General features: G+C 43.6%; 1 protein-coding gene across 1 annotated transcript in view; it reads right to left on the bottom strand.

Annotated features, from left to right (window-relative positions):
* The window catches only part of LOC106604362 (monocarboxylate transporter 8-like), a 43,357-nt gene extending 26,708 nt beyond the window's left edge, over positions 1-16,649 (bottom strand). Inside the window, exon 1 of the mRNA XM_014198918.3 lies at positions 15,587-16,649. Within this exon, the coding sequence (XP_014054393.1) occupies positions 15,587-16,094 (508 nt within the window). The 5' untranslated portion in view covers positions 16,095-16,649. The remainder of the gene's footprint in view (positions 1-15,586) is intronic.
* Positions 16,650-17,245: the final 596 nt, after the last annotated feature.

Genomic DNA, 17,245 nt, shown 5'->3' on the forward strand with positions numbered 1-17,245 from the left:
CGCAGTTTGGCTTCAGAGCAAAACACTCCACAGAAACGGCCAACTGCTTTCTTCTGGAAAATGTGAAGTCCAAGATGGACAAAGGGGGCGTTGTTGGGGCTGTGTTTCTGGACCTACGGAAGGCTTTTGATACTGTTAACCATGAGATTCTCATCACAAAATTGTCTAAGTTCAACTTTTCCACCGATGCCTTGAGATGGATGAAATCATACCTTGAAGGCAGAACTCAGTGTGTCAGAGTGAGCAGTGAGCTGTCGCCCACTCTTAGCTATGATGTGGGTGTGCCCCAAGGGTCAATACTGGGGCCCCTCCTGTTCAGCCTGTACATTAATGATCTGCCTTCTGTCTGTACTGGGTCTGAAGTTCAAATGTATGCAGATGATACAGTGATATATGTGCATGCAAAGAGCAAACAACAAGCTGCACAAGAACTCACTACTGTAATGGTCCAGGTTACAAAGTGGCTCAGTGACTCGTGTTTGCATCTCAATGTGAAAAAAACAGTTTTCATGTTCTTCACAAAGAGGGCAACAGATGCTACTGAGCCAGATGTCTATGTGTCAGGGGAGAAGCTCCAGGTGGTATCTGATTTTAAGTACCTTGGCATCATACTTGATTCCAACATCTCTTTTAAAAAGCAGGTGAAAAATGTAATTCAAATAACCAAATTCAACCTAGCTAATTTCCGATTTATACGAAATTGTTTGACTACAGAGGTAGCAAAACTGTACTTCAAATCCATGATACTCCCCCACTTAACATACTGCTTGACTAGTTGGGCCCAAGCTTGCTGTACAACATTAAAACCTATTCAGTCTGTCTACAAACAGGCTCTCAAAGTGCTTGATAGGAAGCCCAATAGCTCTCATCACTGTTACATCCTCAGAAAGCATGAGCTCCTGAGTTGGGACAATCGTGTGCAATACACCGACGCATGTCTTGTATTCAAGATCCTAAAGGCCTGGCCCCCCCCCCCCTCAGCTCCCCCTCCACTCAATACTTTTGTTAAACAGAAAACTCAAACATAAGGCAGCAGATCCATAAGGTCTGCCATGAGAGGTGACTGTATAGTTCCCTTAAGGAAAAGCACCTTTAGTAAATCCGCTTTCTCTGTGAGAGTGTCCCATGTCTGGAATACACTGCCATCAGACACACATAACTGCACCACATATCACACTTTCACAAAAAACATGAAGACATGGCTAAAGGTCAATCAGATTTGTGAACATAATCCCTAGCTGTGTATTGCCACTTTCCATGTTGTCTGTTGTCTGTAGCTTGTGAGGTGTGGAAACACTTTGTTGCTTTTATGGATTTTGTCTTGTTGCTTTTTGTGCCATGTTGCTCTGTCTGTATGCTACATCTTGCTTGTCCTATGTTGCTCTGTCTGTATGCTACATCTTGCTTGTCCTATGTTGCTCTGTCTGTATGCTACATCTTGCTTGTCCTATGTTGCTCTGCGTGTGCTCACTGATCATTGATTGTCTGTATTGTAATTGTTTTTAACCTGCCCAGGGACTGCGGTTGAAAATTAGCCGGCTGGCTAAAACCATGTGCACTGTCCCTGTAAAAATAAATAAACTCAAACTTTGCTAGTATGGTTAACCTGACCTGAATAGAAACATGTTGTATCCCACCTTATGTAACCTGTACTGTATACCAACTAGAGCTGAGTGATATTGACAAAAATCCATATTGTGATAAATTGCCTGAATTTATGCAATAACGATAAATAGAACGATAAGTTAATAACAAAGTGCACCACAGTTTTTTTTTAAATTCTCCTTTAAACAACTACTATTAGTTTGAATTGTTGTGGCCATCAATTGTCCTATTTAAAATCACCAGTGGTGTAAAGTACGTATGTAAAATTACTTTAAAATATTACTTAAGTAGTTTTTTGTGTATCTGTAGTTTTTCTTTACTATTTATATTTTGTACAAATTTTACTTCACTACATTCCTTAAGAAAATAATGTACTTTTTACTCCATACATTTTCCCTGACACCCAAAAGTATTCTGAATGCTAAGCAGGACAGGAAAATGGTCCAATTCACAGACTTATCAAGAGAACATCCCTGGTCATCCCTACTGCCTCTGATCTAGTGGACTCACTAAACAGAGAACATCCTGGTCATCCCTACTGCCTCTGATCTAGTGGACTCACTAAACAGAGAACATCCTGGTCATCCCTACTGCCTCTGATCTAGTGGACTCACTAAACAGAGAACATCCTGGTCATCCCTACTGCCTCTGATCTAGTGGACTCACTAAACAGAGAACATCCTGGTCATCCCTACTGCCTCTGATCTAGTGGACTCACTAAACAGAGAACATCCTGGTCATCCCTACTGCCTCTGATCTAGTGGACTCACTAAACAGAGAACATCCTGGTCATCCCTACTGCCTCTGATCTAGTGGACTCACTAAACAGAGAACATCCCTGGTCATCCCTACTGCCTCTGATCTAGTGGACTCACTAAACAGAGAACATCCTGGTCATCCCTACTGCCTCTGATCTAGTGGACTCACTAAACAGAGAACATCCTGGTCATCCCTACTGCCTGTGATCTGGCGGACTCACTTAACACAAATGCTTCATTTGTAAATTATATCGGAGTGTTGGAGTGTGCCCCTGGCTATCAGTAAATTTAAAAAAAAAAAAAATTTAAATGGTGCCGTCTGGTTTGCTTTATATAAGGATTTTTTAATGATTTATACTTTCTTTTGATACTTAAGTAAATTTTAGCAATTATATTTACTTTTGATACTTGAGTATATTTCAAATGAAATACCTTAGACTTTACTCAAGTAGTATTTTACTGGGTGACTTTCACTTTTGCTTGAGTCATTTTCTATTAAAGTACTTTTACTCAAGTATGACAATTGGTTACTTTTTCCACCACTGACAATCCCCCATATTAGCAAACGTATTTCAATTCAAACTAGATATTTCTCTAGTATAGGCTACTTATCTTAATGAACAATATCAGCAAAATGCCTGCAATAAGAGATCGGTGTCAATCATTTTCGGTTTATCGCCTCAGCTCTAATAATAACCATGTTTTTTAAAGCAACTTTGAGATTCTGTTTGTAATGAAAAGCACTATATAAAATCAAACCTATTATTATTATTAGCTAAGACAGAAACTCAGCCATGGATAGAGATCCAGGTCCATGCGGTACTACTGTACCCAGTAGGGTTAACCTGACCTGAATAGAAACATGTTGTACCCTACCCTCCTTATTTAACTTAGAAAAGAACAATTGGCCAATGATAATAACATGCGGTGCTACTGTGCCCAGTGGGGTTAATGTGTTCAGACTACTGTGCAGAGACATGCTTTACCCTCCAGGGCAAACCATCCCTGAGTCTTAAGGGCCAAAGGTAGCTTTAAGGTCTCCAGTCTGTTCTGGGTCCAACAGAATGGGACTGCATCCCAAAAGGCACCCTATTCCCTATATAGTACACTACTTTTGACCAGGGCCCATAGGACTCTGGTCAGAAGTAGTCCACCATATAGGGAATAGGGTGCTATTTGGGACGTGTCCTGGGTCACTGAACATGCCCACTGGTTACACATTAGAACGGACAGTCGGGATGATGTGAAATCTGAGCAGACCCCATATTGCCCTTGGCAGCCATTCAATGTTTCTTCATCCCCAGCCAAAGCAGTAAGCAAACATGACATCTGGATATTTGTGGATATGACAGGTGACACTGGACCGTGACCCAGGTTAAAGTAAAATATAGATCAGTTAACTTGTTACAATGTAGGAGACTTGGAGAATGTAGAGTTGATAGAAATATAAGGTTCGACCTCTCTGGGGTTACTGATGATAGAACATGAGAAGAAAGAGACTATTACTCATCCAACATGTTTTCCATACAACATGCTGTTTTACAGTAAAACCTCCAGTTAGTTGGTGTTTGTTTTAAGACAAAGGGCTAACTGTAACTCACATCAGCCAAAAGGAAGCAAACCATGCAGAACGGACCAGTGGAGGAATAAAGACAGACTGTATCTGAAAATGCACCCTAATCACTATATAGTGTACTACTTTTGACCAAGGTCCTGGTCAAAAGTAGTGCACTATATAGGGAATAGGGTGCCATTTCAGAGGCAGACACAGAAAGCATATAGTAGAAACCCTTGATGCTTGACCAACTCCACAGCCCTTCATTCCATCCAGCCCGAGCCCTATAATCTTCTCAACATCTTCACTCGCCCACCTTCCACCCCTCCATCTCATCAACCCATCCCTCCACCTCTCTCCCCTCATCCCCCACTTCTCTCCCTCTCTCACAGCAGCCCAGGGTCTGAATAATAAAACAGCCAGAGTGCACTCATAAAGAATTAGGTATGAACGCTTCAAAACAAGAAAGAAAGAGAGTGAGAGAGAGGGAGAAACACACAGAGGGAGAGAGAAACACACAGAGGGAGAGAGAAACACACAGAGGGAGAGAGAGAAACACACAGAGGGAGAGAGAAACACACAGAGGGAGAGAGAGAAACACACAGAGGGAGAGAGAAACACACAGAGGGAGAGAGAGAAACACACAGAGGGAGAGAGAAACACACAGAGGGAGAGAGGAAACACACAGAGGGAGAGAGAGAAACACACAGAGGGAGAGAGAAACACACAGAGGGAGAGAGAAACACACAGAGGGAGAGAGAGAAACACACAGAGGGAGAGAGAGAAACACACAGAGGGAGAGAGAGAAACACACAGAGGGAGAGAGAGAAACACACAGAGGGAGAGAGAAACACACAGAGGGAGAGAGAGAAACACACAGAGGGAGAGAGAAACACACAGAGGGAGAGAGAGAAACACACAGAGGGAGAGAGAAACACACAGAGGGAGAGAGAGAAACACACAGAGGGAGAGAGAGAAACACACAGAGGGAGAGAGAAACACACAGAGGGAGAGAGAGAAACACACAGAGGGAGAGAGAGAAACACACAGAGGGAGAGAGAAACACACAGAGGGAGAGAGAGAAACACACAGAGGGAGAGAGAAACACACAGAGGGAGAGAGAGAAACACACAGAGGGAGAGAGAGAAACACACAGAGGGAGAGAGAAACACACAGAGGGAGAGAGAGAAACACACAGAGGGAGAGAGAGAAACACACAGAGGGAGAGAGAAACACACAGAGGGAGAGAGAAACACACAGAGGGAGAGAGAGAAACACACAGAGGGAGAGAGAAACACACAGAGGGAGAGAGAAACACACAGAGGGAGAGAGAGAAACACACAGAGGGAGAGAGAAACACACAGAGGGAGAGAGAAACACACAGAGGGAGAGAGAGAAACACAGAGAGAGAGAGAGAGAGAAACACACAGAGGGAGAGAGAGAAACACACAGAGGGAGAGAGAAACACACAGAGGGAGAGAGAGAAACACAGAGAGAGAGAGAGAAACACACAGAGGGAGAGAGAAACACACAGAGGGAGAGAGAAACACTTTCTAGTAGCATGATCCAGTAGCAGTGACAGACGCATAGTGACAGGCTCTCTTTTTCTCCTTCTCTCCCCCTTCCCTCCTCTCAGGCCCCTGACTGCATAATGCAGTCAGATGCCAGGGGGGAGGCTGTTAGCTATTTAAAGAGACAGTGACCCCACGGAAGACACTAATTGTGTGAGATAAGCCGGTGATGACAGCATTGTTTACGAGGCCTCATTAAGAGAATCACAGCGTGTGCGTTCCAAATGACACCGTATTGCCTATTTAGTGCACTACTTTTGGGATGCATCATGGGTATCTGAACACACTCACAATAGACAAGAGAAAACAATGATGAAAGGAATGAAAGTGGAGCAGCAAACAGCAATACATTGTTATTCTATTAGAATCCTGTAACTAACTACTAAATAATGAACATCTCATGATATCATATTCATTATTACAAGTGTGATGGAAATAATACTATTCGCAATTGTTGAATTTAAATGATCAGAGTATTGCTGCTTCTGATCCTACATGCAACACTGTTCTCTCCCCCTTGCTGAAAAAGCAGTCCTACTAGGCTTAGCATAGTTGCAGTATGGTGTAAACAGGTTGTTCAATGTGTTGTTCAATTGGCCTTAATGCAATGTGAGGACGTAAGCTACCTTGCAGCTTCTGCTCAAGACATTAACTGGTCCCAGCAAACCGGGAACATTCCCATTAAGTTCTAGTTAGGGTTTTATCCAACATTAGGATGATAACATCAAGGGTTGGAAACCAAAATTACACTACATCATCAAAAGTATGAGGACACCCCTTCAATTTAGTGGATTCAGCTTTCAGCCACACCTGTTGCTGACAAGCACACAGCCACACAATCTCCATAGACAAACATTGGCAGTAGAATGGCCTTACTGAAATGCTCCGTGGCTTTCAACGTGGCACCATCATAGGATATCACCTTTCCAACAAGTCAGTTTGTCAAATTTCTGCCCTGCTAGAGCTGCCCCGGTCAACTGTATGTGCTTTTATTGTGAAGTGGAAATGTCTAGGAGCAACAACGGCTCAGCCGCAAAGTGGTAGGCCACACAAGCTCACAGAACAGGACCGCCGAGTGCTGAAGCACATAGCACGTAAAAATCTGTCCTCGGTTGCAACACTCACTACCGAGTTCCAAACTGCCTCTGGAAGCAAAGACAGCACAATAACTGTCCGTCGGGAGCTTTATGAAATGGCTTTCCATGGCCGAGCAGCCGCACACAAGCCTAAGATCACCATGCGCAATGCCAAGCATTGGCTGGAGTGGTGTAAAGCTTGCCACCATTGGACTCTGGAGCAGTGGAAACGCGTTCTCTGGAGTGATGAATCACACTTCACCATCTGCCAGTCCAACGGACTAAATCTGGGTTTGGCGGATGCCAGGAGAATGCTACCTGCCCCAATGCATAGTGCCAACTGCAAAGTTTTGTGGAGGAGGAATAATGGTCTGGGGATGTTTTCATGGTTTGAGCTAGGTCCCTTAGTTCCAGTGAAGGGAAATCTTAACGCTAAATCAAAAACATTGTCATTCTAGACGATTCTGTGCTTCCAACTGTGGCAACAGTTTGGGGAAGACCCATTCCTGTTTCAGCATGACAATGCCCACGTGCACAAAGCGAGGTCCATACAGAAAAAGTTTGTAGAGATCGGTGTGGAAGAACTTGACTGGCATGTACAGAGCCCTGACCTCGAACACCTTTGGGATGAATTGAAACGATGACTGCGAGCCAGGCCTAATCGCCCAACATCAGTGCCCAACCTCACTAATGCTCTTGTGGCTCAATGGAAGCAAGTCCCCGCAGCAATGTTCCAACATTTAGTGGAAAGCCATCCCAGAAGAGAAGAGGCTGTTATAGCAGCAAAAGGGGGACCAACTCCATATTAATAAACATGATTTTGGAATGAGATGTTCAACGAGCATGTGTCCACATACTTTTGGTCATGTAGTGTATTTTCCAATCGTTTGTTCTTAACAGAACCCCTATTTTTTCCATTCCATTCCACTGTTCTGACCAGCTAAAGAAAGGTCTGAGCCAGTTCGAACCAAAAAAACGTATGTTTATATTGTTGTTAACTTCTGTTCCTTTTTTAACCTTTGAAATCAATTTTTTTTTTTTTACATTAAGCTCAATACATTACTTCACCAATCAGTGTGGATAGAGCAGGCAGAGAATTAAAAACACGTCAAACCTTTTTGTAGTTAATAAATCCAACGTGAAATGTGATCACTAGGCCTATAGTACCCTTAACTAGCATTGAAAAAGTTTATCCATTCTTCTCTAGCTAATTAAAAATCTCTCTCTCTCCCTATCTTCTGAATCAAGCCTGTAATGTCAGTACAGTAGCCTACTGTATGCTTCGGAAGGGGGAGGAACCTAAACACACACAGGCAGAGATTTTCAGCTTGCAGGCAGACACTGGAATACGTTTCTGAGTGACAGAGTGAGGGCTTTGCATTGGCGCTTTGTTGTGTTATTTTGTGGGAATAGAAAGATATGCCTGGAACATAGAATTATGTTATTAACCTGTTGCCATGCTTTTAAAATAATGGTTCTGTTCTGGAACAGTATGTGTCACGAAGTCTACCGAAGGTGGCTCCTCTCCCTGTTCGGGCGGCGCTCGGCAGTCATCGTCGCCGGCATACTAGCTGCCACCTATCCTCTTTTCCTTTTCGTTTGGTTTGGTCTGGTTTTGTGTTACACCTGTTTTGACTTAGGTAATTAGTGGGGTATTTAGTCTTGCTGTCTGGGTTTAGGTTTTTGTGCGGGATTGTTCGTTTGTTGCTTTTCGTGGGGTTTATGTGGGGTGTTTTAGTTTTCTACAGTATTTCTGTAGAGGACATGATTTCTGTTACTGGACTGCGCTCCAACCGCTTTAGGTAGACATGGTTATTTTTGTCTGGTACGGTTTTCCCTTGTTTATTTTTCACATTTGGATTTTGTGTGGAATTAGGAAAATAAACACCCAACTCCGTATATGTGGTCTCCTGTGCCTGACTTCACCCCCATCATTCTAGTGAGCCGTAACAGTATGGATCACTTTCATTCCCTGTTCCATTTCTGATCCTTGAAAATTAACGTTATTTTCCAGTTTTCAGTTCTGTTTCTGGAACCAGTTCTGTTCCCTGAACCGGTTCTAACCCCTGGATAACATCCCAAAAACATTTAGTTTTTTTATGAAATATCATTGGAATGTTCTCCTAATATTTACTAAAATGTTGTGCACAACCACCACAGAACATTCTCCTGAGGTTCTTATTAGATTTCCAAGTAATGTAATAACAGAATGTGTTCTGGGAATGTTCTTACAACATCAAACAAACGCTTTTTACAAACATGGTATAATCTTCAGCACAACTGGACAGCTTTTGTGTTTTATAACTTTTTGGACAACCTAATGAATGTCCTGGGAATGTTCACAGAACCAATTTTGGTTTGCTGGGTATACACAAAATTTTCTGTATGCATGAGTAGGCTATATGCACAGCTGCACACTAAAGTGTGCTTTTTAAACAAATTGCTCAATGTGTCTAATCGGTTGCTTAGCTTAGCTTCAACACAAAAAAAGCAGTCCTTGGCCTGGAGTATAAGCACAGTTACAGTATAGTGAACTCAGAAACAGGTTGTTCAATGGGCCTAAATACACTATGAGGAGTGAAACTACCTTGCAGCTTCCGTGCACAACTAAGAGGCCTAAATTACAAACACAACAAGTATTTGATTGGGTCTAAAATGTGAAGGAAGTGGAGTGAGTGGACTGGACAAAGGGCCCTGATCTGATTGAGATCTATTCTATTCCACAGCCTTCTGGAATGCCAAACACGCTACATTATTCCTTAAGCTGCAAGTTGTTAGGATTTATAATGTAGCTGGTCGCTGCTCTAGTCTAGAGAGACTACAGAGAGGGAGAAGTATCGGAACAAGCTAATTACTCATGGGTAAATGATAAGGCATGGTAATGATAATGTATTGTCTTACAAAGTGAGTAGTCTTGACAGAGCCAGAATGGGCCATAAGGCAGGAGACTGTTGTTTTTTATTTTATTTTGCTAGCATGAGGCAGCTTGATGTACAGCTAAACCCCCTGGACAGGACGCTAGTCTATCGAACAGTACTGTAATAACAGTATCTTGTTCAATAATGGAAACAGAAGGATTGGAGAGAGTCCGCATACAGATGGCCGTTGAATAGATTAATTTTAGAAATTATGGACCAACTGCCAATTTTAGGGATAGTTCCATTACTGCATACAACTGTATTCTATTCCTATTTAACTGACCATAATACTGTGCTGTAGTGCAGTGGTTCCCAACCTTTTTTGGTTACTGGACCACCAACTGAATTTTGCTTTGTCCCGAGTACCCCTGAAGTACCCCCTCGTGTGCATTTTACCACTAACCCTATAGACTCAGGAGTCTTTTCAAGTACCCCCTGTAGATAGGCCAAGTACCCCCAGGGTCCTAGTACCCCTGGTTGAGAACCACTGCTGTAGTGTACTGTACGCAGGAATGTTATGTATGAACTAGTGTCTATATTTTAAACAATAAGTGTTTAAATCTTGGTCAATGTGCGCGAGATATCTGTGGCATTTTAAACATTTCCCTCAGTCTGTAAGCCAGATGAGCTATTTCTTTTTCATGGCAAATAAAATGTAGTAAAATGCGCTGAGCCAGCAGGTCCAGACAGATGGAGTAAGAGGATTCTTGTTTGTTGTGCTGTAAATGAATGGCACCAGACTGTCATGTTTGCTCTCTATTCATGTTTCAGGTCATAGGACATCAAGTCCCCAAAGACAGCCAACATAAAATGCATTTCCGGTGGTTGAATAAAGACATAAGGTGCTAACAGTAAATAACCCTTATGAGCAGTGCCATAACAGTTCTTTTAGAGTCCAGAAAGCTACAATAACAGGACAGACACCCCCTCAATAAATCCCTGACTCTATTTCACTGGAACCCATAGCCATTCCAAGCCTTGTGAGTCTGTATCTCTTTTAGCAACTCCCTGACCTGGGATCACTCACCCCATACTGTATGTCCATCACCCTCTCAATCTCTTTACTCCCCTCACTCCCCTTTCCTTCCTTCTCTCCTAACCCTTACTTCTCTCCTTCAGGTAATTAATCACTGGTCAGTATGCGATTTGATATGTGAAAGCAAAGTTTCCACCATTCTGCATTCACCAAGACAACGCTCTCAGATTTACAGTGGGTACATCCCAAATGAAACACTATTCCCTATTCAGTGCCCTACCTTTGACTTGAGCCCTATTAGCCCTGGTCTAAAGTAGTGTATCACAAAGGTAATATGGTGCCTTTTGGGACGCATATTGATATAAATTGTCATTAATCTTGTCCTGGAGGCAGAAATTTGCAATTTCTGCTAATGGTCCAGCTGCAAATTCAAAATTTGCTACATGGTAAAAATGAATGAAACCAAAAATGTGCTTTTTTGTCTTAATTTTGAGGTTAGGGTTAGCTGTGTGGTTAGGGTTACGTTTAAAATCTGATTTTATGACTTTGTGGCTGTGCCAACTAGTGAACACTCTTCAGAGCTGCCTCCAGGGCAAGATTCATGACAATAAATGCCAACCTGCATTTGGGAAACAAACGGTATTAACTTCAAGGAACTGGATGTTCCCTCACTCCTTCCACCTCTCGTTCTCTTTTCTTACATGTCCCTCCCTCACTCCCTTCCTTCCTTCCTTTGCTTCACCGTGATACCTCCATAACTCGCCGCCTCAGGCACTCCTTTGTTGATTCCCCTCTCACCCACCTGGTTAAGATCATGAAACTATTGTTTTGATGAAAGGATTTCTTCCATCTTGACATGTGGATCCTTCTACACACTTAACCTATTGTTGTTGATAACCCCAGATAATCTCAGGCCATTATTTGTACCTGAGTAATTACATAGTAATAATCTAAACATGACATGATGTTTCGTAGAGATCCGGACTCATTGATCAAAACAAGCACCACTGGGAAGTGATTGGTACCTCATTTCCCTCCTCATGGCTCTTATGAGGAGAACTAGTGTGTCTTACAGTGGATATGTTTTTAACTGGGCAATGGGCACTGATTTCACAGAGTTCACATCAATGTAAATTCTCCTTCATGTCTCACTCCAGAGAGGTATTTGGAGTGGGTACTGGCCTGGGCACTGCACTCAGGGTGGGCTCAGCTGAGAGATGTGATTCTGTGCCAGGCAGTCAATAAGCCCCACAGGAGGTTGGTGGCACCTTAATTGGGGAGGACGGGCACGTGGTAATGGCTGGAGTGGAATAGGTGGAATGGTAACAACAACATCAAACACATGGTTTCTTTGCGTTTGATGCCATTCCATTTGCTCCGTTCCAGACATTATTATGAGCCGTCCTCCCCTCAGAAGCCCCTTCTGCACAGTACTGTTTCCCGGGGCGAGCTAGTGGAGCTGGGGGATCTGACTACAGCTCACTAGTCTAATTCCTTTTGATATGAGAACAGTGGACGCCTTTTTTAAGATTAGAAATCAGGATCCTGACTGGAACCAAACATTTAAAAAGTCTTAACGAAGGGAAAATAAGAGAGGGAGAATTGTTGACACTAGTCATCTGATTAAACTGGGGTCGTTGTTTTGGGAGAGAGGAAAGACCTCTCCCCTGGATGATGGCCTAAAAGTTTCAGTTGAAAACCTGAGAACGTGTACACTTCCATAGCAAGAATGGATACAGAGGTAAACATATCTCGGTCCTAAAAATGAACCTAGGGGCCATCGTCAGACCCTTTCTGAGAATTGAGAGAGTGTTAGAGAAAAGTCAATTGGCTTTCTTTTTAGCCACAAACATGTTTTATCCTAAAGCCACAATCATGTTTCATCCTAAAGCCACAAACATGTTTCATCCTAAAGCCACAAACATGTTTCATCCTAAAGCCACAAACATGTTTCATCCTAAAGCCACAAACATGTTTCATCCTAAAGCCACAAACATGTTTCATCCTAAAGCCACAAACATGTTTTATCCTAAAGCCACAAACATGTTTCATCCTAAAGCCACAAACATGTTTTATCCTAAAGCCACAAACATGTTTCATCCTAAAGCCACAAACATGTTTCATCCTAAAGCCACAAACATGTTTTATCCTAAAGCCACAAACATGTTTTATCCTAAAGCCACAAACATGTTTTATCCTAAAGCCACAAACATGTTTTATCCTAAAGCCACAAACATGTTTCATCCTAAAGCGACAAACATGTTTCATCCTAAAGCCACAAACGTTCAATCCTAACAATATAAGTGGTTGAGAACTCAAGGTCTCACGGTGAGTGTCTGTGGTGGCACCTAAGCTGTTAAACATTAAAACACTAACTGAGCTGCAGCTCAATGACAACTGAGCCGTGGACAGACTATAGCCTCACCTATACCACAATGCCTGTCCCTCATCCCTCCTCACCTACTGTGAATCATTTATAGAAGTGCAAACTAACCGCACGTACCTGGCCTGCATCCGGGCCTGAATACACTAAAGAGTTACCTCTTATACTGTAGGTCATCCCTGGCCTGCATCAGGGCCTGAATACACTAAAGAGTTACCCCTTATACTGTAGGTCATCCCTGGCCTGCATCAGGGCCTGTATACACTAAAGAGTTACCCCTTATACTGTAGGTCATCCCTGGCCTGCATCAGGGCCTGAATACACTAAAGAGTTACCCCTTATACTGTAGGTCATCCCTGGCCTGCATCAGGGCCTGAATACACTAAAGAGTTACCCCTTATACTGTAGGTCATCCCTGGCCTGCATCAGGGCCTGAATACACTAAAGAGTTACCCCTTATACTGTAGGTCATCCCTGGCCTGCATCAGGGCCTGTATACACTAAAGAGTTACCCCTTATACTGTAGGTCATCCCTGGCCTGCATCAGGGCCTGTATACACTAAAGAGTTACCCCTTATACTGTAGGTCATCCCTGGCCTGCATCAGGGCCTGTATACACTAAAGAGTTACCCCTTATACTGTAGGTCATCCCTGGCCTGCATCAGGGCCTGTATACACTAAAGAGTTACCCCTTATACTGTAGGTCATCCCTGGCCTGCATCAGGGCCTGTATACACTAAAGAGTTACCTCTTATACTGTAGGTCATCCCTGGCCTGCATCAGGGCCTGTATACACTAAAGAGTTACCCCTTATACTGTAGGTCATCCCTGGCCTGCATCAGGGCCTGTATACACTAAAGAGTTACCCCTTATACTGTAGGTCATCCCTGGCCTGCATCAGGGCCTGAATACACTAAAGAGTTACCCCTTATACTGTAGGTCATCCCTGGCCTGCATCAGGGCCTGAATACACTAAAGAGTTACCCCTTATACTGTAGGTCATCCCTGGCCTGCATCAGGGCCTGAATACACTAAAGAGTTACCCCTTATACTGTAGGTCATCCCTGGCCTGCATCAGGGCCTGAATACACTAAAGAGTTACCCCTTATACTGTAGGTCATCCCTGGCCTGCATCAGGGCCTGAATACACTAAAGAGTTACCCCTTATACTGTAGGTCATCCCTGGCCTGCATCAGGGCCTGTATACACTAAAGAGTTACCCCTTATACTGTAGGTCATCCCTGGCCTGCATCAGGGCCTGTATACACTAAGAGCCTCAGTTTTCCCTTAAATATCATAATGAATTAGATCACATGAACAGGATGGGACCTGATCCTAGATCAGCACTCCTACTCTGACACGCTTTGTGACGGCCTTGATGTAGTGAGGCAAAAGAGCTGTGTGTGTGTGTGTGTGTGTGTGTGTGTGTGTGTGTGTGTGTGTGTGTGTGTGTGTGTGTTATAAAAGAAAAGCCTGATAGTAATCCTAAACAGATTGGGGGTGAAGATTGAGGCCACAATATAGTGGCACACACTAGTGCCTTTGTCACATGGAAAATAAATGAACAACATGAGCGGAGAACATTAGGACGCATGTTATCCAGCAGTATGAAAGAATTAGAGCCGTGACCAGAAAGTTAATGTAAGGCAACTCTGGTGCTATATGGCCTGGGTATAGTCTATACAATAACTTAAAGTAGGCTGAAGTAGACTGTAGACTGAAGAAGGCTGAAGAGTCTTCAGACACATGATGCTGAGACTGAAGTAGTAGCCTAAATTCTCTGACACATCTGAAGAGCAAAGATGGATACGATCAATAATCCAAAATGTCATTCATGTTTTACTTCAATATCTTCTTGAGACAATGCTGGGCATTCTTCTATAGTGAACAAAAATATAAACACAACATGTAAAGTGTTGGCCCCATGTTCCATGAGCTGAAATAAAAGTTCCCAGAAATGTTCCATATGCACAAAATGTATCTGAAATTTTGCGCACAAATTTGTTTACATCCCTATTAGTGAGCATTTCTCCTTCGCTAAAATAATCCATCCACCTGGCAGGTGTGACATATCAAGAAGCTGTGCTGTGCACAATAAAACTCCACTCTAAAATGTGCAGTTTTGTCACACAACACAATGCCACAGACGTCTCAAATTTTGAGCGAGCATGCAATTGGAATGCTGATGGCAGGAATGTCCACCAGAGCTGTTGCCAGATAATTTAATGTTAATTTCTCTACCATAAGCCACCTCCAACGTAATTTCAGAGAATTTGGCAGTATGTCCAACCAGCCCCGTAACCACACCAGCACAGGACCTCCACATTCGGCTTCTTCACCTGCGGGATCGTCTGAGACCTGCCAGCTGATGAAACTGAGGAGTATTTACGTCAGTAATAAAGCCCTTTAGTGTGGAAAAACTCATTCTGATTGGCTGGGCCTGGCTCCCCAGTGGGTGGGCCTGGCTTCCAAGTGGGTGAGGATATGCCCTCCTTGGCCCACCCTTGGCTGCGCCCCGGCCCAGTCATGTGAAATCCAAAGATTAGGGCCTAATGAATTTATTTCAACTGACTGATTTCCTTATTTGAACTGTAACTCAGTAAAATTGCTGAAATTGTTGCACTTATATTTTCGTTCAGTATAGTTCTGACTGAGTTAATTTGACCCTTCTCGCTTACCTTCAACAGTAAGTCACCATCAGTAGGCTAACTTTAACAGGTGCAACAGTTACAGGACAGACTCACCTACTTTAAACTGCGACGTTTTGTCATTGGGGTCTGCGTGGTCTTTCACCAGCATCATGTGGAGGATACCGAAGGAGTTCTGTATCCCGAAGATGGATCCATTACACCAGGTAGCAGCAAAAACAACTAACCAGCCGAACCCGCCCTCGGGTGGGACGAACCCGGGGCTCTGCCCTGGCATCGGTGCCGGGGACTGAGAATCCGGGGACACACCGGGTTTACAATCGAGACATCCAGCCTCGATGAGCTGGATAGTACTGTCCTCATGTGGAATCTTGCATTCGCTATCTACCAGGTCCTGTCCCTGGTTCTCCTGTGCTCGCTGGTTCTCTTGGTCTTGGAGAGAACCAGCGTTCTGCTCAATTACAGAGTCAGGAGTAGCCTCATCACAGTTTTCGGTCGGCGGCTCGCCGCTCGATACTTCCTCCTCGGTCCGATTTTCTCCTATCCCGTTGACCCCCATTTTATCCTGTCCAGTAGAGGGGTTACTGTTGTGTTCTGGGTGCATCGCTCATGCATCAGACAGCGACAGTAGCCTATTGATTGACAAGGACTGTCTATAGAAAATAAAAAGTAGGATTCTTTCTGCTCTTTCAGTAATTGAAGGCAAAGTCAAGTCCCAGCACCAAGTTCAGTATCCGAAGTGCTGCTATAAAATCGGTTGTATAGTGAAAGGACAGGCACGTCTTATTTATTTATCATGGTATAAAGCAGGTGTCCATGAAGCCTATTTACAGGGGAAATGATGACGCCAGAAAATATTTCACTTTTGCTTTCCTGCTCCGTGAAAAATGTAAATCAACCTGTGAAAACGTCTGCTGCTCGCCAACCTCAACTGAATCTCGTCCTGGCGCTGCACAGAGTCACCGCTGTCCACATCGTGTAGCCTAATCTGTAAATAAATGTGTGTCGGCTCCTCCTCTTTCATGGGTTTAATGTTACATTGGAATATGTGAATCTCTCGAACCGGGGTTTTCAGGACCACCGTGCCAACACAGAAAATAACCCCCTCCTCCACGACCTCCGTCACCAATGACCGAGCTCAGGGATGGATTAAAAATTCCTGCAGTACGAGATTACGGAAAGACTCGAATGTCGCCCCACCCCTTCTGCTGCCTCTGCCATACACGACTCGAACTACAGTGGAAGGCGCAGGCGCAGCCGCAGCCGCAACTCAATGAATGATGTTGATGGTATGGGCCCGCAGCATTCTCCACAAAATATAGCAACGTTGGTCTATTGTTACAATGTTGCAACTGTCGAAGGATACAGTTTCCCGCGAAAAAGTGTCAACATAACAATTTCTCGGCGCAGCGTTGTATCGGGTGTATAGCAACTGATTTAACTTCACTCAGCCATGATGCAGCCAATTTGATCAAGTTTCAAGTTTTAATGTCACACGCACAAGTACAATGAAATGCCTTTCTTGCAAACTCAAAGCCCCAAAATGCTAAATAGTCTATGGCTTGGGTGGTTGGGGTCTTTGACGATTTTCCGGCTCTTCTTTTCACACAGCCTAATATAGAGGTCCTGGATGCAGGAAGCTCGGCCCCAGTAATGTACTGCGCTGTCCGCACAACCCTCTGTAGCGCCATGCAATCGAGGGCGGTGCTATTGCCATACCAAGCAGTGATGCAAACAGTCTAAATTCTCTCAATG

This window comes from Salmo salar, chromosome 05 (assembly GCF_965601325.2).
Source record: "Salmo salar chromosome 05, fSalSal1, whole genome shotgun sequence".
Taxonomy (NCBI): domain Eukaryota; kingdom Metazoa; phylum Chordata; class Actinopteri; order Salmoniformes; family Salmonidae; genus Salmo; species Salmo salar.